This window comes from Hemiscyllium ocellatum, chromosome 16 (genome assembly GCF_020745735.1).
Source record: "Hemiscyllium ocellatum isolate sHemOce1 chromosome 16, sHemOce1.pat.X.cur, whole genome shotgun sequence".
NCBI lineage: Eukaryota > Metazoa > Chordata > Chondrichthyes > Orectolobiformes > Hemiscylliidae > Hemiscyllium > Hemiscyllium ocellatum.
In genome coordinates this window covers 49604225-49624950 of record NC_083416.1, presented here as the reverse complement: position 1 = coordinate 49624950, position 20726 = coordinate 49604225, and the positions used below count along the sequence as shown (strand labels likewise).

General features: G+C 37.4%; 1 protein-coding gene across 2 annotated transcripts in view; it reads right to left on the bottom strand.

The window, feature by feature from the left end:
• Positions 1-3909: 3909 nt before the first annotated feature.
• The window catches only part of LOC132823210 (polypeptide N-acetylgalactosaminyltransferase 10-like), a 96989-nt gene continuing 80172 nt past the window's right edge, over positions 3910-20726 (bottom strand). The window contains exons 9-12 of one of the 2 annotated variants that reach the window (XM_060836816.1): positions 18809-19030; positions 15275-15391; positions 11863-12012; positions 3910-5829 (exon numbers count right to left, since the gene is read on the bottom strand). In XM_060836816.1, coding sequence (XP_060692799.1) covers positions 5665-5829; positions 11863-12012; positions 15275-15391; positions 18809-19030 — 654 coding nt within the window. In that variant the 3' untranslated portion in view covers positions 3910-5664. Of the gene's footprint in view, positions 5830-6131; positions 6227-11862; positions 12013-15274; positions 15392-18808; positions 19031-20726 lie in introns of those variants that run through there. The other variant, XM_060836817.1, reaches the window with a different exon arrangement.

Below are 20726 nucleotides of genomic sequence, written 5' to 3'. Positions count from 1 at the left end.
GGCTTTCTTGAAGCCCAGATAGATAACATCCATTGACTCTCCTTGGTCTAACTGTTCATTACTTCCTCAAAGAATTCTAACAGATTTGTCAGGCATGACCTTCCCTTGATGAAGCTATGCTGACTTTGCCCTATTTTACCATGCACTTCCAAGTATTCAGAAATCTCATCCTTCATAATGGATTCTAGGATCTTATCCACGACCGAGATTAGGCTAATCTGTGTAATTTTACATCTTTTGCCTTACTCCTTCTTTAAACCAGGGTGTCACATTAGCAATTTTCCAGTTCTCTGGGACCCTCCCTGATTCTAATGATTCCTGAAAGATCATCACTCATGCCTCCACTGTCTTCAGCTATCTCTCCCTTAGAACTCTAGGGTGTAGTCCATCTGGTCCAGCTGATTTATCCACCTTCAGGCCATTCAGTTTTTCCAGCAACTTCTCCTTGGTGATGGCCACCATACTCGTCTCTGTCCCCTCACTCTTTTGAAGTTTTGGGATATTACTCATCTTCCACTGTGAAAACTGACATGAAGTAAACATTTGGTTCCTCAGCTATTTCCTTGCTCCCCACTCACGTCTTTTTCCAGCAGCCCAATGTCAACTTTCACCTTTTATATATCTAAAAAAACTCTTACAGTCTTCCTTTATATTACTGGCTAGCTTACTCTCATATTTAATCTTCTCCCTCATTTTTTTTTTGTTGCCCTCTGTTGGTCTTTTGAAGCTTCCCGATCCTCTCATTTCCCACTGTTGTTCACATTATAAAATTTTCTGTATTGCTTTTTTGCTATACTGGACATCCCTAGTCGGCCACGGTTGCCTCATCCTCCCTGTACCAGGCTTCTTTTTCCCTCCGGATGAATCTCTGCCATGTCTTCTGAATTACTCCCAGAAACTCCTGCTATAGCTGTTCTACTGTCTTTCCTGTGAGGCTCCTCTCCCAGTCAATTCTACCCAGCTCCTCCCTCATGCCTCTGTAGTTGTCTTTATTCAGTTGTACTACCATTACAGCTGATTCTATCTTCTCCCCTCAAATTGTGGAGTAAATTCAATTTATATTATGATCGCTGCCTCCTAAGGGTTTCTTCATCTTAAGTTCCCTTATCAAGTCTGCCTCATTGCACAACACTAAATCCAGCATTGCCTGTGTCTGATTGTGCAAGGATGATATTGACTAGCAAGGCTTAGTAACTGGTGGCTCTTAGTGGTTCAATGGACAAAAAAAATGGAAGATGGAAACAGAACATCAGTCAACCTGTATTGTGAACTGGCATACCAATCTGAATCGACTGGTAAAATCACTGCTTTTATTAAGTATTATTTCCCTTGAAAATTTGCTTGTGAAATAGTTGGTATGGGTCTTGTAACTAATCTGGTCAAGTAACCTTTTAGATTGGCTCTTTCAAACACAAACTATAATTGTAAGGGTGTTGGATCTTAAAATTAAAGTTTAAAAAGCGAATCTGAAAATCTTACAAAGTCCATTACCTTAAATTCACCCACTTACATGGTCTCTTGGATAAGCAAAACTCCAAATCTTAAAACTCATCTTTATTTTCAAGCCCTCACATGACCCTGACATTTTCACCAACCCCAGAACCTCATAGGGTAGTTGCAGCACTCTGGTTAAAGTCTCTTGAGCATATCTTGTTTAAAATGTTTCACTGTTGGTAGCTCCACCCTCCATTGCCTAATCTCTATTTGCAAATTCCATCCCTGAACCACTTTCGCTCTAAGCTTCCTTTAAGATGCTTCTTGAAACTTACCTCTTTGAATTATTGAGCAAGGTAATAGGACAGATTATGAAAAGCTTAATCATTGTCAAATTTTGCCTTATAATGTTTCTGAAGTGTCCTTGGACATGTTATTATGTTAAAGACATTGTGTAAACACAAGCTACTATATTTAACACAGGAATTATGTTTTCGAAACTTTAATTTGAAACATCCTTTAATGAAACACATTACAGAATTTACATTTCGTCCATCATTCAAGATTTTCCAGTTAATAAAACTGGGAGAAATTTAATTAAAAGTTGAAAATGATATTAGGATAAAGTGGTTACCTTAAAGGAAAAACAATTAGAATAATCTAGCAATGTAAGAAACATAATTGTGAACAGCTACTAGTCTTGCTCAGGAAAGCAAGCTCTGTACAAAGACTAGCACTCAGACCCCTTAATTCCAATTTTCTATTTAATGCAATGAGACTATTTATGGGCAAGAGACCAAATAAAAGGTTGGATTACCTCTTGTACAGTATTTGGTTTCTTCAGCCACTCAGTTTACATGGCTGGAATTCCATGGTAGAGGGCACCATTCCAGAAGCTCAACAGTGATTTTGTATTGGGGGGGGGGGGGGGGGAAGTTGGTGTCATTAAATGTAAAAAGAGGAAGTAGGCAGAATACTTAATACTTGGTTTCGATGCACTCAAAGGAGTAATGCTTGTTCTAATGTATATAGTTTCCTGAACAGACATCAAGATTAAAAAATGGTGGAAAATATAGACTTAAAGTCTGAAGTACTGAATTAAAATGGTTCATAGGCACAATCATTTTAAACAAGGAGACTTGGTCCACATTTAGGTTAAATATAGCATGAGTTACTGCGTCTACCCTGACCACCCCTTTTTTTTTCACTTTTCCTGTTCCGTGTTTGAGCCTTTGAGATGACAATAATGTAAATTAAAAATAAGACATGTAAGAATCAGTTGTAATGATAGGACCAATAATAATAGAATAAGATGAGAAGTGTTTGCTCTGGTAAACAGACTTGCTGAGTTCTTCACTGCTTTGAGTAATGGTGTTTAAAATGAGCAAGTTAGTACACTGGTAATGCAAGATCTTAGAACACCACTCAAAAGGATAGTGAACACAACCTACAAGCATGTATGCCATTTCCTTGGCTGAGCCAAATCTGAGGGACATGTCAAATGATTCCAGCATCTAAAGTTATGCAACATTATCATAACCATTACCAACAACCCATGTGTAAATGTTACAAAACAGCAGTAATTTTATGAAGTAATTTCAAAGACTAACAAATGTTGAAACTGAAGAACCATGTTTCATTTAATAGTACAATTTATGCCAATTTCCTCAGATGTTTACAATGAAAAAATTCATGCAAAGAAAAATTCTCAATGGAAAATACCAGAAAGTATTTACACAAGCTGTTTAGGAGTCAGTGGACTTTCAATTTGAGAAATGTATATTTGAACAGAAAAGCACTTTGTAATTCAAACATTGATTTTAAAAATATTTTGTCAGAATATATTCTGCAGTTGATACACACACCATCTTAAGTAACGAAAAAGTAACAGGGTTATCAACAGCCCAATTCAAATACACATTTTCTTACACATATAATGGTTGCATTCTCTTTGTATTGGTACATGTTAATGAGGCTGACTGATATACTTAGACCGTTCTCCTGCTCCTCGGATGCTGCCTGACCTGCTGTGCTTTTCCAGCACCACATTCTCAAGTCAGATATCTTGCATACATGTTTGATCCATGTGATATTATTGATTTTCCAAAGGCATTCTAAACAACAGACCAAAACTAGAAGGAAAATGTTTACCCAAGTTATGCTTATACAAATGGACTATTTGAAGTATCTACAAACCTTTAAAATTTATAAAAGCAGAAACTAGAGAATAGCTTAATATTTAACTCAGAGCAGTGCTTCCTCCAATAATTCTGAAAATAAAATAAATTCTGCTTATGGGAAAATCCAAAATTTGGGTCCATTAATAAAAGTTAAAAATGTGTTGCTGGAGAAGTGCAGCAGGTCAGGCAGCATCCAAGGAGCAGGAGAATCGATGTTTCGGGCATGAGCCCTGAGGAAGAAGGGCTCATGCCCAAAACGTCGATTCTCCTGCTCCTTGGATGCTGCCTGACCTGCTGCGCTTTTCCAGCAACACATTTTCAGTTCTGATCTCCAGCATCTGCAGTCCTCACTTTCTCCTAGCCCATTAATAAAAGTCAGTAACTGAAAAATCCAGTAAGGAATTCAAAAGAAACGTCTTTAGCCAAGAGTGCTAAGAATGTAGAACTTGCAACATACATGGAACAGTTGACACATTTAGTTGAATTGCATTTCAGGGGAAGCTATATAGGTACAGATGAGAGAAGAGATTTGGACATGTTGTTAGAATAAGACGAAGTATGATGGTTACAAATTTTGGTTCAGAGTAAACACTGGTCTGAACCTATTGGGCTCGGTAATGCATTTCTCTGCTTGAATTTATGTATATTTGTATTTTCATTGGACAAAAGTTCCATCATATGTGAACTAAGTATTTCAAAGAAGTTATTTCTGTGTAAGATCACTCACTATGGAAAAAAATGGTTGACTCATAAATCATGTAATTCCTATAATTATATCCTCTTTGTAATCCTGGAAAACACCTGATCATCTTGTACGGTGGTTGAAGGTTATCTTCTGCATAGACATAAATAATGAGCAAACTTTTAAATACTCCCCATAGCTGATCAAGTTTTTTTGTAAACAAAAAACAACAGTGCTTAATTCTTGCTCAAAGATTACCAGTTCAAACAAAAGACTTAAGCAACATTTCTCTGAGGGCATTCAAATTTTGTTACAGGCGTTGCATAAAGTTACTTGAATTCAGGTCCTTACACGTTCCTAAATCAGGTCTTTGCTAATAAACGCGAACCAAGGTTGGTTACATGTAGACAGTGTCATCTTAAAGTGCAAAATAAGACAGACTAGTAAACTCTGAATCCCACAGTAAAATGTAATACTGGTGTCAACATGAGAAACATACAAACATTACTTGATTTATAAAACCAGAAAATATGCAATCATGGAAGCAGCAGAGTACATTTTATGCTGTTCCATTTTATTTTAATGGAATTCTTCTAAAGGTAATTCCAGTAATTAGGCTAATTAAATTGTAAATAAATTATTGTAGTTTCTTTCTTTTTTGTCAAAGATCTTTGAAACAGCAGCAGACTCCACTGTGGAAAACAGAGCTTTATATAACATGGATACTTAGCCAGTTTGGAAAACATTGCAGTCACTTTTAATTGTTATTTTTCACTGCTTGGATCCCCTTAAAGTGCAATTAAATCAGCTAACTTAAATAATTGTTTGCAGGGAATTTAGCGAGATTAAAAGTTCAAGTCTCACCTATCCCAAAGGGATGTCATAACATGTCTGAACAAGTTGATTAAAAATAATTTAATTTCCTACATGACAAACGCGACTACATTTTGCAAGTACTTCATTGGCTGTAAAGCGCTTTGAGACATCCAGAGATTGTGAAAAATGCTATACAAATGTAAATCCTTCTTTTTCTTTAGTCAAATTAGAAAATGAATTGGCAAAAAGTAAGATGGCTAACTGGCCAGATGTTATAAGAACCATAGTGATGTGGGTACTCTCTGCCTTTCACCGGTCAAGGCACTAAAGAAGTAGCTCAAGTTTTATTACTTCAGCATACAAGCACTGGTGCACTGCAAGAGCACTTGATGACATCATTAACACACACCTGCTTATACCTGATCAGTCCTGAGATAAAACCTTTCAAAATACCATAATAATAAAAAAAACCCTGGATATAGCTATAAAAACATCCCTTAAAAACCACCCTCAGTAAAAATGATTACATCTCAATGCTTTAAATACAAGTCACTACAAGTTTCTGATGTTCATTTTTTCCAAAACTGTTGTATTTATATTTTCAAATAACCACTGTTGTGTAGGAGATGAAGGGTTACAGAGATTCATAAAAATATTTTTATCCGTGGCACTGCAGTCCAAACAGCTATTGCTGACTGGATGGTATAGAGTCTTGTCCTGGAAAATAAAACAGATGATAAATGGTTTTGGTATCAGCATGATAAAATCTATTATTTGTACATTACCTCTTGCTAACGTGATTAAACTATTTTGCTTAAGACAAATAAAAATTCCATAGCCTATGAGGGGAGAATGAAACCACCAATCTACAGTTCTTATTCCTGAACATTATTCTGTAAATTATGCTGAAGTGTGAACTTGCCTCAATGTTTGTCGAAGATACGACTGAGTACAAAACAATTGTATTGCACCTCCTGGCGAGAAGAAAATGTCAAAGGAGATCATAACTAATAAAATTAGAAATGATGGCAACACCGAACAGGTCATCAGCTAAAATTGTCCACTGTGGACATAAATTCTAAGATTCTTTTTGCTTTCTTCAACTTCCATTCACCTGCGAAAACAATTAGCCATTCAAACTCACATGCAAAATATTTATGAACCATAACATCAGAAAGCAGTTTTAAAAGTATTTAAAATGATGATTTCAAAAGGTATAGTTTCAGTGCATTTGATTAATACATCTGAAAACGGAGACAGAAGCATTTTTAATAAACAGTTCACCTGTGAGTAAGTTAAAATTACCGAAAATGGCTTTTACAAGTATACAAAGTTCCATTGGGGTACAATATCCAATCTTTAAGAAAATTAAATTCAAATGTTTCCAAAACATGCTTAGTAAAATCTTTGTACTCAAGGGCATCAGTTTAATTTATGACAGATTTAATTAAATTGAAATGTTAACTTTATTTTCTCCCCACTCTCCACAGATGCTGCCTGACCTGTTCAATGTAGAACAATGGAAACAGATTGTCCAGTGTTTTCCATTTTTGTTTCTGATTTTTAATACGAAACAAAAATATTATGTATGCTAATTTTTAGCACTTCCTTATAAGCATGGAATCAGTTACAAGTAGTGGAAACTTCCAAAAGAAATTCATTCCAGGGAAAGTGATTCATTTGGAGAAACATGTACATTGTAGACGGCGCATGATGAATTGCCATTTTCATGTGACTTCTGGTATCATTCCTATACTGTGTCGAGGCATGGAGACACAAGCCATGATAGCCAGCATACTGAACATAGTATCAGCAGTTTGCAACTGAAATTAATGTAGATTGTAAGTGCATTAACAGAGCTTGGTACTGTAAGAAGCAGAGTACAACTAAAAATCTCTAGTGTGCAACTTTATACCACTGGGTGAGTCAGTAAGGCTTTGAATTTTCTCATCCTTGCTCCTGTGGAGATAAAGGGTGATTTGAAACAGACTTGGAATTTTACCATTGAGACTGGAAGGTATTAAATAGCCAGAATGTTAAACAAAAAAACTTGAACAATTAGAAGTTACAACTTTGTTAACAATGCTGGGAAAAGTGTTTTACACCCTAGACCTGACTGAGCAGAAAAGTCAGACTGGAAAAATGTTGAAGGCTTTAAAGATCCGTTTTGAGATCTCTGCTAATGTTATTTATTAAAAGCATGTGTTTAAAATAAGAGTTCGGGAAGAGGGAAATATTAAATTTATTTTTACTGCACTTAAATGCCTAATTGAAAATTAACAGTTTGAACAATGAAAGCTTGATCTCATCAGAAATAGGATTATTTTAGTTATACGAGTACTTGTCATGAAAGCGCATCTGCTGACAAAAGACAAACTTATTCTTAAGAAAGCTATGCAAGTGCAGTGAAGCTCAAGTTGTCAAATGTTAGCTGGGGAGGATTAATGTGATCAGACTTTGCACTATATTAAAAGGCAGCTCAGGTCTGACAGGACCAAAGTAATGGAGAAAAGTGAGAGATATATACACACACACACACACACACACACACACACACACACACACACACACACAGTGTGATGAAAGCAGTGCTGTAACCACAAGGAGCTGAAGCAGTTTGCAAGAAAGTGTGTTGCAATGGCTGCTGGGGAAATGTCAGACAATTACTCTGCAGGAGTGCGCAACTTAGTTCCGATCAGTTGGTTATGCGATTGTTTATTTTGTCGATCACATACTACTTCCACTGTTTAGCATGTCAGCAGTCTAGTGTGGTAGCTTCACTAGGTTGACATTTTATTTTTTGGTATGCCTGGCATGCCTTCCCACACTCGTCACTGAATCAGATGTGGATCCTGAGCTGGAAGCAATCGCAAATGGTGCCAGTCCACAATGCTACCAATTACTGTCATCTACAATTCTGCTACTGGGACATGACCATACTCACAAATACCTTTTTTACTGGCAAAATCACTCTGTTGCTGGATTAGTCTTTCAAGAAACTCTCATAACGTTGGCACAAGCCCCCAAATCAATCAAATCTAAAACTTTAGCAGAAAAAAAACCTGTCTTGAGGTAACCAATATAAATAACTCAGCTGGAGCAGCCATGATTGATTTTGTGAATTTATACATGTTAAAAATGTTATATTAATATTATCATGTCAACTCATACCATTTGCATTAATTGTTTCAAATAGGATCTTTCTAACTGGTTTTCAACCATAAGTGCCCTCATAATGAAAAGATGGGAGTAGAATGGGAAGAAAAAAGTAAAATAAATTATTTTTGAAATTCAGTTCTTCTTAGAACAAGAACAAGTTTAGAATTGATAATGCTAAAAATAAGAGAAAGGAACAATAGGCAGAGAATAAATGTTTTTTATGGTTGAAATCGATTTGTAGTTTTAGTTATACAGGTAGTTCTTCTATAACGTGATGGTTGTGTTCTTGTGCAACACCGCATTATAGAAAAATCGCACTTGAGAAACAGCACTTAAAGTTTTGGCAATGTAATTGTGTTACAACCAACACACGTTTTAAAAGTTCATGCTTTAGAAACAGTACCCCCCAATTCATCAATTGCATTATAATTGAATTTGCATTAATGAAATGTGTATTATAGCAGAACAACCAGCATATATTTTAGGTTTAAGGTAAACATTAATGTAATAAAGATAGCTATTCTTGACATCTTCGTTATAATAGCCAAGCATTTATTTTGTTGCTAATGTGCAAACTGAGTTTTAATTTGGAAAATCACTAACTTGGGAAGTGCATACAATTATCTCAATTTGCTCCTAATCTAAAAATTAACATAAGTTTTATGCTGAAGCAAGCAAAACTTTCTCCATGGTAAAGTAATGCTTCATACAAAATGACTTTGGACGGTCTTCATTCAGCATTGCTATTGGAAAAAACGCAAATGTCTGTAATGGAGTGTTAGATGGAAAGAGTTTTATTTAAAAAGCAGCTTATACGTATTAAGAGTTTATGCAGGATAGATGCATGAACTACGTATCTCTGAAAATTAAGGAAAGGCACACTGGGGTTGGTGGTCTAGTTCTAAACACAACTGCCATAGAGGTAAATTGCACCACTCAGTGGTAATTTGAGAGTTTGCAGGTACAGTTGTTTACTTGACGGATTAGAAAATAACATAAGGCCAAGACAGAATTTTCATGCAGTTTCAGTGGGCACTTCCCAGTAGATGAATGTAGAATGGCTGTGTAAAATCCAAACCTATCTGTACCAGATACGTAATATGTGCTTGTCTGCTGTGGTATTATTTCATTATAAATGGCTTGTAATCAGCTTCTAGAATAAAAAGAATATCAATCTTTGTTCAATGTAAGAACTCAGTGACTGCTGAGTGGAAATCCAGGTAAGAATTAATCTAACAGATTAGATTAACAGGATGGGAATTGGAGATTTTTAAAATTAACTCATGGGACATGGGTGTCTGGCTGGGCCAGCATTTATTGCTCTCCAACCTTAATTGCCCTTGAGAAGATGGTGACTTGCCTTCATGAATCACTGCAGACTATGCCTGTGTAAGAATCCCACGTGCTGGGACCTTTGTAAATTCATTTTTTCTTTAAAGAGAATGAGAGAGGGGTACTCACTGCACTTTAATACAGGATTGGAGATTTTAGGATTGATTATAGTAAGTTCAGCTATGAACTCAGATTGATGGCTGAGTGAAAAAGACTTTTCACAGCTTCCACATTATTGTCACTTCTTCAGCTTTTAGCGACCACTTACTGACACAACTAGCCATTGTCACAACTAGCTTTTCGTACCATTTACAACCACCATGTTGTGTTTTTTAGGATTTTTAGCCCACAACACAAATGCCAGAGATCAGGTTCATGTTGAGACAGATGTCTTGAAGTATATTAACAGTACTAACAATGTACATGACTACAACACACAGACATGCACACAGTCTGGATCCTGTGCTAACTGATGTTACACACATTACTTGCAATTAGCTGACTAACTGAAGACATTATATCAACTCGACTACAGATCGAGAATGATTGAAGGAGAGACCAATATCATAGAACTGAGTTTAAGGTTCATGCCTGTCTGGTCTGGAATCTATGACATATTACAATAGGGTTTCTCATAAAAAGGATAGTGAGAGACCTGAAAAGCAAGGTAGTATTATCAGTGAACAAGTGGCAGATTACATTTAACGCAGATGAATATGGAGTGATATATTTTAATTGAAAAATTTAGGCCAAGTTTCAAATAGATTGAAGTTTGCAATTCCGGGCACCAACATTGTGGAATGTTGTCAAGCCTTTAGGGGGATGCGAAACTTCAAAGTCAGGGACAAATTAGGCAAGTAATTTACCCCAGACTGAGCTCTGAGATGACAAGACTGATGTATGATGAGAAGTTGAAACAGTTAGGACTATATTCACTGGAAATTACAAGATTGGGAGGGGATGTCTCTTTGAAACATATAACTTTCTAATAGGCGCAGAGAAAAAAATACAAGCAGGACAGTTATTTCTGATGATAGGGGAGTCCAGAACCAGGAATCATAGTTTAATGAGATGCAATAGGCCATCAAGGACTGAGGGGAGGAGCAATGTTTTCCATACAAAGAAGGGTGAGTTTGTGGAATTGTCTGCCATACAAAATGGTTAAGCTCTAAACATTGAATGCTTTCAAGGAGTTAGATATAGTTCTTAGGCCGAAAGAGATCAAAGGGGATGAGCAGAAATGGAGAATATGGAGTTGGATCAGCTATGATCATATTGAACAATGGAGCAAGCTTGAAGTGTTGAATGACTTAATCCTGCTTCTATTTTTTATGCTTCTCCAAGGCAATTCAAGATGAACAATGAATGCTGGCTAGCCAGCAATACTCTATGAATATGAATGTGAACAAGTCATTGGGTTAAACCAGACAATGGACTGTCTAGCATTCCCAATGCAAATATGCAGATAATTCCAAAATAACTGGTCCAAATCTCCACGCTATGCTCAGGGTTAGATATTCATGACAGATGCTGGATATCAGGGGATCATCAGGAGTTTAAACTTCATCGTAAATTTTATTGTGTCAGTGTGTCAGGCCTTCTACAGTGTGCTGACACACATCTCCCAACTCCTGTAAATGATTTGTACCATTATGTTTAAGGAAGGCCCAAGCACAAATACTTACAATAGCCCCTAAGATGTCAATTTAACTTCTTCCCTGTTCTCTTGCCACGAATAAATCCTCAATCCAGTTACTATATTACCCCCAATCTCTGCATACAAATCTTGTGTACCTACATGTCACTTACATTATGTCTTCTGAAAATCCAAGTAAACTATTTCCATAAGTTCCCATAGTATATCCATTTAGTTACATCCTCAAATATGTTAAATACTTTTTAGTCGTAGTTACAAAATACTATGCATTAATCAGGTACATATGACACACTTGAAAATGTGGCTCTTTGAACTGCGGCTCATGTGCTCTTAACAGACACGAGATCAATTCAGGTAATTCAATAATATTTTCATTTCATGTAGAATTACTAACAAAATTTGAGATTCAACTTCATATTCAAACTGTTCATTTTTTTCATACAATTTAAATGATCTAAACAGGTGATTGATTAATAGACAGTTCAAAGTTATATTCCAGGTCAATGTGGAGAAAAGATTCCCTGTCTGCAAATTTAACCTCTTAAATTTATTCCACATATGTTGGAAAAATTTCATTATGAATATTAATAAGTATCACTCACCTTTTTATACTTCCATAGCTGGTTTCCACGCATTCCATGACAATCAAATAATGTGACTGGACTATTATGTGAGACAGCATCAAAGCAAACTTTTCTCGTGTGCAAGGGATCTCCAGGGCGTATATCTTCTCGCCAACCCAATGTAAAGACCTGATGGGAGAAGTAAAATCAAATTTGAAAATAGTAATACAGAAGAACAACCATTTTCCATCAACAAGATGCCGACCATACAAATGAGTAATGTCGTTACATGAATTCAGTGCTGGCATGATTCCAGGTACATAGACCTTACATTCTCAACATATCAAGGACCAACAGTACTCAACCAGCCTGTGCTGACAAAATTTAGAACTTAGTGTTTAATATTAGATTGGATTCTGAAGTGGGTAGTACTTACACAGCAGTCCCAAGTATACAAGCAATTACCCGAATGATGTTGGCTTATTAGTTGGGCTCAAAGTGGCTCATTTGCATTTGCTAGAATCTACATATATGCAATAGTCAATCCACTACAAGAGAAACGACCTTTGGAATTTGTACTGGCATTGTATCTTTTTCAATTAAACTAAATCTTGGCCAACACATCTTGAAGATGCATCTCCCATGACATTAGTTGGAACGGACTTGCCTTTTTTAAGCTTTAAACAAAGCTTTGGATTAACTGTCCCCTGTGTAGTCCTCAAAAGCCTCAATCAGTCAGTATCCTGTCTCTTATGTAGAACAGATTATCATTGCCTTTGAAATCTAATATTCTTGTGTACAATCCTAATGAGAAGATTAAAAGCTTCAACAGTATTTTTTTTTCATTCCAACATTTCCCAGGTTTTGTACCATCAAGCGACTATTTGTACAAGTCTTCACTTGTGGCAGTTATTTCCACAAATCATGACTTTAAAAACCAGTACACAAGCCATCCTTAGATTCTGGAAGCTCTTTCTCAACAGAGAAAAATTTTAAAATATTATACCCTGTAAGTTTAAATACTTTATATTGTTAAATTCTTACATGTATAAGTGAAATTACTTTTAAAGTAAAAGAAAATTTAGCAATGTAGCAAAAAAAACTTTCTGCTCGCAGTATCTCCTACTCACTACCAAATCTTCTAACCAAGTCTCCTGCTTCCTGCAGACCTTACATTTCCTTGACCCCTTGACTTGCAGTCTCATCCTAGACCTTTCAATTTATGGTCAATCCCTTTCCCCAACTTGCATCTCTCTCTCTCCCTTTAGGAAAGGCATCCACTTATCAACATCCCTTTCCTGTGGTTTTGCACTTCTAAACATGCGTTTGCATTCAATATCTTGATTCAATACAGGAGCTCCAGAGTTATGAAAGCGAGAGTTTCGATGGTGCAGAAGTGCTGAGGCAAGGTTGTTATGATCCATGCTGCTTTTTAAAAATGATTGTTGAACTTGCTCTCCGTCATCATTCATCTTCAAAGCCCTCGTTCATAGCAAGCATTGAAGAGTGTGAAGCAGCAATGTGAGTACTTTAAAGGAAGATTATGATGTGGAGGAGCTGGTATTGGATTGGGGTGGACAAAGTTAAAAATCACACAATACCAGGTTATAGTCCAACAGGTTTATTTGGAAGCACTAGCTTTCAGAACGCTGGTCCTTCATCAAGTAGCCCTCAAAAAGCTAGTGGTTTCAAATAAACCTGTTGGAATATAACCTGGTGTTGTGAGATTTTTAAGGAAGATTATAACATCATCTGCTCAATAAGTCTGCACCATCGAGTCTCACATTTTCCTAACTCCGGAACTCTGGCACCAGGCATGATCTTCAGTGGGAACACAACGTTTAGGACTGGATGTGGCAAGAGTCTAAGTAAGGAATGGGGAAGAGGCAGCACGCTGAAAACGCAGGCAGGGAATGCGCAATTTCAAAACAACACCAATCAGGTTCATGTGGGGAAACAACATGAAAATAAATCTTGCCATTCAATTCAATTAAAGGCCTGATTAATTTAGCAACATTGTTTGATTTCAATGTTAGATATGGCAACAATAAATGGAGACTTAATGCATACAAAAGACTCAATGAAAATTTCTCCCAGTGTCCCTCAGGGATTTATGTGGGAGCCTCAATTAGTCACAATTTTCATTAAAGACTTGGATAATGGCATAAAAAGGTCAAATATCTAAATTTTGCTGACGACACAAAATTGAGCAGTATTGTAGAGAGTGTTGATGACAGCATAAAATTACAATAAAAAATTGATAGATTGGGTGAATGGGCAAAGCTGTTGCAGATTTTAATACAAGCAAGTATGACGTTATCCATTTTGAACTCATAAAGGATAGCAGGGTATATTTTTCAGAAGGTGCATAGTTAAATGTTGTGGATATTCAATGAGATTTTGGAGATTCAGGAGCATAGCTCTTTATGCCATGAATAGGGACAGAAAGTAGTCAAGGTGGCTAATGAAATGCTGGCCATCATACCTAAAGGACTGGAGTATATATGCAGATGTCACATAGCAATTGCATAAAATTCTAGGTTGGCCCCATTAGTGTATTAAGAACACAAATGGGCATCACAGCTCAGGAGGCTTGTTTTGGCCCTGGATGGAGTTCAGCACAGGTTTGCAGGGATGGTACGCAGACTTTAGGGATTAACTTATGAGGAGAGATTAGACAAATTTGGCCTTTATTTTCTGGAATGGTAGAAGGTTAAGGGGTGATTTTAATTAAGATTGTCAGGATATTAACAGGAAAAGACAAGGTAGATAATGATAAACTATTTCCACTGATTAAAGATTCAAGAACCAGGGCTCATAACCTAAGAATTAAAGTCAGGCTTTCAGTTGAGATGTTGGAAAGTACTTGTACATGCAAAGAGTAATGGAGGTTTGGAACTCTCTTCTTCAAATGATGAAGAATTCTTCTAATTCAATAGATGCATGAACAAGCAGACAATAGAGGGATACGGACTGCGTAGAAGCAAAAGGTTTTTATTTAGATAGGTATCATGTGTCAGCGCATGCTTGGTGGGCCAAAGGGCCCATTCCTGTGCTGCACTATTCTTTGTTCTTTAATTGTTAAATTTAAATCTGAGACAAACAAATTTTTATTAAGCAAGGATATTAAGGGATATAGACCAAAGGCAGGCATATGGAGTTAGGCCACACATTAGGAAATGATCTCATTAAATGGCAAAGCAGACTCCAGGGGTTCAATGGTCTACTCCTGTTCCTAAATGCAGCCTACAAGTGCTGGTGGCTCCTTTCCCACTACATCACATCATACCACCCACTATCCCTCTCTCACCCACAACAGAGAATGAACAGAGTTAATGGAAGAGGAAAACAGCAGGAGACGAAGTAGGACAGAGGAATATCAGCAACATACTGTAACCATCTGGTTCTTAGTTTGTTAAATGAAATTAAAGTACTGTTTCAGCTCACTAACCTGCTCGTGGGACCAGGCTCCATCTGCACCATGTTTGTTACAAACATCTAATTTCAGCTGTGAGCCAGAAGGCCCATGTTTACTGTCCACACACAATCCAATATGAACATTACGAATCTAGGGGAGAAAGTTGTTTACATGAACCACAAATCAACTCTTCATGGCTGCAAATAAGTGACCAAACACAAGAATAATTTTCAAGGTTGCATTTTTTTTTGACATGGACATTTCTGGTTTCTGAACTTTGCACAAAAAAATGGCCATGGACAATTCTGCATTACGTTGATTCAAATCTCCTTTTGAAAGTAGCTTAACCTCCTCCACATCTCTGTAACTATTACCTTTGCTCATCTACCAGCACGGAAGACAACATGAGGATACTCGGTCACCAGCACCACTCCTTTCATTGACTATATTCTATTAAAGTTTCTATTATTATTCTGTCCCAATTCAATGTTTCAAACTATTAACATCAAATCTTCAACATTTCCTTTCCCCCTTTCTTTGCTAATATTATGAATCTTCTATAAGCTATTTGCTTTACAGATTTTAAGATTCTTAATATCTGTCATGTCCTCAGCTAGCTGAGTAACAAGAAAAATCAGCAAAAATAAGAAATTAAGTCCTTTACAAAAAGTCATATTGGACTCAAAACATTAACACGGTTTCTCTCTCCACAAATGCTGCCAGAATATAAATGACAAAAAGCAGTGAACGCAGCACCGATCCCTGTGACATACCACGAGTCTGAAAAGCACCCCTCTACCACCACTCTCTCCCTTGCCCTCAAAGCCAATTGGATACAAAATTAACTTGAAGATAAGAGGCAGAGGATGGCGATGGAGGGTTGCTTTTCGGACTGGAGGCCTGTGACTAGTGATGTGCCATAAGGATCAGTGCTACTTTTTATTATTTAGATAAATGATTTGGGTGTGAATATAGGAGGCATGGTTAGTAAGTTTGTGGATGACTCCAAAATAGGTGATGTAGTGGACAGTAAAGAAGGTTATCTCAAAGTACAATGGGACCTTGATCAGATGGGCCAGCGGGCTAACGAATGGCAGATGGCACGTTTGCCTTCATTGGTCATTGCATTGAGAGTCAGAGGTGGGAGGTCATGTTGCAGCTGTACAGGACATTGGTGAGACCACTTTTGGAATACCACATATAATTCTGGTTGCCCTTCTATAGGAAGGCTGTGTTAAACTTGAGAGGGTACGAAAAGATTTATAAGCATGTTGCCAGTGTTGAATGATTTGAACTATAGGGAGAGACTGAACAGGATGGGACTTTGTTCCCTGGAGCATTGGAGACGGATGAGTGATCTTACAGCGTTTTATAAAATCATGAAGGGCATAGATGGGGTGAATAGCCAAGGTCTTTTCCTAGAGCGGGCGAGTCCAAAACTAGAAGGCATTAGGTTTAAGGTGAGAGGGGAAAGATTTAAAAAGGACCCAAGGGTGTACACGTGTGAAATAAGCTGCCAAAGGAAGTGGTGGAAAAAGGTAGAATACAACATTTGAAAGGTATTTGAATGGATATATGAACAGGATGGTTTAGAGGGATATGAGCAAAATGCTAGTAGTTGGGACTAGGTCAGATTGGGATGTTAGATCAGTGAGGTTGAATTGGACTAAAGGGTGTCTTTCTATGTTGTATGACTCCATGACTCTATGGTTTCATCAAGGGGAGGTCATGCCTGGCAAATCTGTTGAATTCTTTGTGGAGGTAATGAACAGGTTAGGCCAAAGATGTTGTTTATCTGGACTTCCAGAAAGCCTTTGATAAAGAACCACACAGGAGGCTGCTGAGCAAGAATAAGGGCCCAAGGTGGAAGAGGCAAGTTACTATCATAGATAGAAGATTGGCTGTCTGACAGAGAGCATAGAGTGGGGCTAAAAGGATCCTTCTCAGGATGGAAGCCGGTGACCAGTGGTGTTCCACAAGACTCAGTGTTGGGACCACACCTTTTCACTTTATACATTAATGATCTGGATGAAGGAACTGAGGGAATTCTGTCTAAATTTGCAGATGATACAAAGATAGGCAGGTCGTATTGAGGAGGTGGGGAAGCTGCAAAAAGATTTAGACAGGTCAGGGGAGTGGGCAAAGAAGTGACATGAAATACAATGTGGGAAAGTGAGAGGTCATGCATTTTGGAAAAAGAATAGAGGCACGGACTATTTTCTAAATGGGGAGAAAATTCATAAATCTGAACTGCAGAGAGACTTGGGAGTCCCTTGTCCAGGTTTCTCTTAAGGTAAATTTGCAGGTTGAATAGTTAGAAGGGCAAATACAATGTTATTCATCTCGAAAGGACTTGAATATAAAAGCAGGGATGTACTTCTGAGGCTTTAAAAGGCTCTGGTCAGACCACATTTAGTGTATTGTGAGCAATTTTAGGCCGCTTACCTCAGGAAGAACGTACAGGCCCTGGAGCAGGTCCAGAGAAGGTTCATAAGAATGATCCCAGAAATGAAAGGCTAAACGTACGAGGAAAGTTTGAGTACTCTGGGACTATATTCGACAGAGTTTAGAAGAATGGAAGAATGGTGGGGGAGAACTTACAGAATACTGAATGGCCTGGACAGACTGGACATTGGGAAGATGTTTCCATTGACAGGAGAGATGAGGACCCGAGGGGACAGCCTTAGAGTAAAAGAAAGACCCTTTAGAACAGACTTAAGGAGAAACGAATTTAGCCAGAGATTGATGAATCTGTGGAATTAATTGCCACAGAAGTCTGTGGAGGCCAGTTCATTGAATGTCTTGATTGTCAAGAGGATCAAAGGTTAGGGGGAGAAAGCAGGAAAATGGGCTTGAAAAAAATGATCAGCTATGATCAAATAGTAGGGAGCAGACTCGATGGGCCAAATGACCTAATTTCTGCTCTTATGTCTTATGGTTTTATAACTGATGAATTTCACCAGCATCTTCTGCTCTTATTTCAGATTTCCATCATCTGCAGTATTTTGCTTTTGGAAGAAATCACCATCTTTGGTGGAATCTTGTTTGCAATTTTATCTTCATATTCACTGTTAGAGCTCCACTGGCATCTGTTCAGAAAATAATTCCATCTGATATGTAACACTTTTGTCCTGCTTCACAGCCTTCTAACTCATCAATCCTTGTTTCTGTAATTCTTACACAAGGAAAACAGAAAAACATTTACCATACATTTCACTCTGCATCTATGTAACTATTCAGTTCCGCATTGCAATGGTTTACCTAGCCATCATCTGGTCTTCTATTACCTGTACTACTTCACTCAAATATTTTCTTGGTACCTATTACTAATCTGTTATTTCTTACCTAGTCACCAGTTCAGGAAACAATAATGTTACTGAGACAAAGGTTTCTACTGTCGAACTGCCTGCTGTGGTTATGCACACAAGGTGTATACTTATTGAGATACTTGTTTCCATTACAGTTATGACCTCACAAAACATCTCATACTTGTACTATCTTTTCTTCTCCAACACCTATTTACACCTGCCAATGATAATAGTCCTTTATAAATTTTTGCATACCCACCTCACCCCAGGCACTAGCTGGAGGTTCCACTGGTGGATAGAATTTAGGCAAATCCCATGCCACTTCAGTCATGAACCACTTAAAGCTTTTGCAATTAAGGGAAGTCCTCAGTTCTTTCTGTGTATTTACATCACCAGCAGAAATGTGTCTATACTCTGGTCTTCGTTGATAGAGATACTCTGCATATTCATCCATCCACACCTCAGCAACTCGTTTCAAATTCTATAATACAAACAAATTTATATGAACGACAAGTTATTGGTCCCTTCTTTGATTATGAAAATAATTAACTTGAAACATTGCAAATCCATTTGGTTAGAATTACTGCAGTTCAAGCAGGTTAGGAGATGAGAAGTTTTTATCAATGTGGATTGGTAATCAGTTGGAATCTGGAGTTTCTGTTTTAATGAGTCTTAATCAGTTAATTTTTTTGTTTCCTTGCTCTGTTATCATTTCTGTCCTTCAAGGGATCTGTTTGAGTGTACATAAACATGGACTGCAAACTACTGATGCTTTATAGAACAATGTCTAGTTTGGGAGACCTTTTTTTAAACTGCCAACTTCTTATCGAAAAGGTTAGACACATGGAAATACCTGAACATAAAGTAATCAGTCATATTGAAATTGAAGCTCCTCCAGCCCCCAATTTTCATCTTAATATAATATGTGTTAATCTGAAGTCCTCACCAGTAGCTTGTTCTGGATGCAAACTTCAATTCACCCAACTATGACTGCTGATTGATTTCAAATGTAATAATTGGTAAGCACAAACATTTTGTTCACAATGTGATTCAGTCTCACACAGAGATGGAAACAGTTAAATCTATTCCCATTATAATCATTAAAATTCAATAAAATGTGTTTAAAAATCCCAACAAGGGTCTTAACTCAAAATAAGCCTGAGACTACATCACTGTTGAATTCTATTCTTTGAAGTATACAAACATTTAAATTATATATGTGACTTCTATATTTACAAAACAAGCAACATAAATTTGCTCAATTTATACTTGAAAACTGGGTTTACAATTCTACTAACAGGGGAAAGGAAACCTTATTTAATAATTAACTTCAAACAGAAAAGGACATGGAAGATATAGAATGTAGGGAAATAGATGGTGACTTCTGAAAAATGTTCATATTACAGAGGAGGAAGTGCTGGATGTCTTAGAATTTATCCACACATAAAAGTGGATAAATTCTAAGGACCTGATCAGGTGTACCCTAGAACTCTGTGGGAAGCTAGGAAAGTGATTACTGGGCCCCTGGCTGAGATATTTCTATCATCGATAGCTACAGGTGAGGTGCTAGAAGACTGGAAGTTGGCTAACATGGTGCTACTATTAAAGAAAGGTGGTAAGGACAACTCAGGGAGCAATAGACCAATAGGTCTGCTGCTGGTGATAGGCAAGTTATTGGAGTGAATCCCGAGGAAGAGAATGTACATGTATTTAGAAAGGCAAGGACTGATTAGGGATAGTCAACATGGCTTTGTGCGTGGGAAATCATTTGTCACAAACTTGATTGAGATTTTTGAAGTAACAAAGAGGATTGATGAAGGCAGAGCGGCGGACGTGATCAATATGGACTTCAGCAAGGCGTTGACAAGGTTCGACAAGAGAGACTGATTAGTAAGGTTAGATCTCATGGCATACAGGGAGAACTAGACATTTGGATACAGAACTGGCTCACGGTAGAAGACAGAGGGTGGTGGTGGAGGTTTTTTTTAAGACTGGAGGCTGTGACCAGTAGAGTGCCACAAGGATCAGTGCTGGACCCACTACTTTTCATCATTTACATAAATTATTTGGATGTGAGCATAAGAGGCACAGTTAGTAAGTCTGAAGATGACACTAAAATTAGAAGTGTATTGGACAGCGAAGAAGGTTACCTCAGATTACAACAGGATCTTGACCAG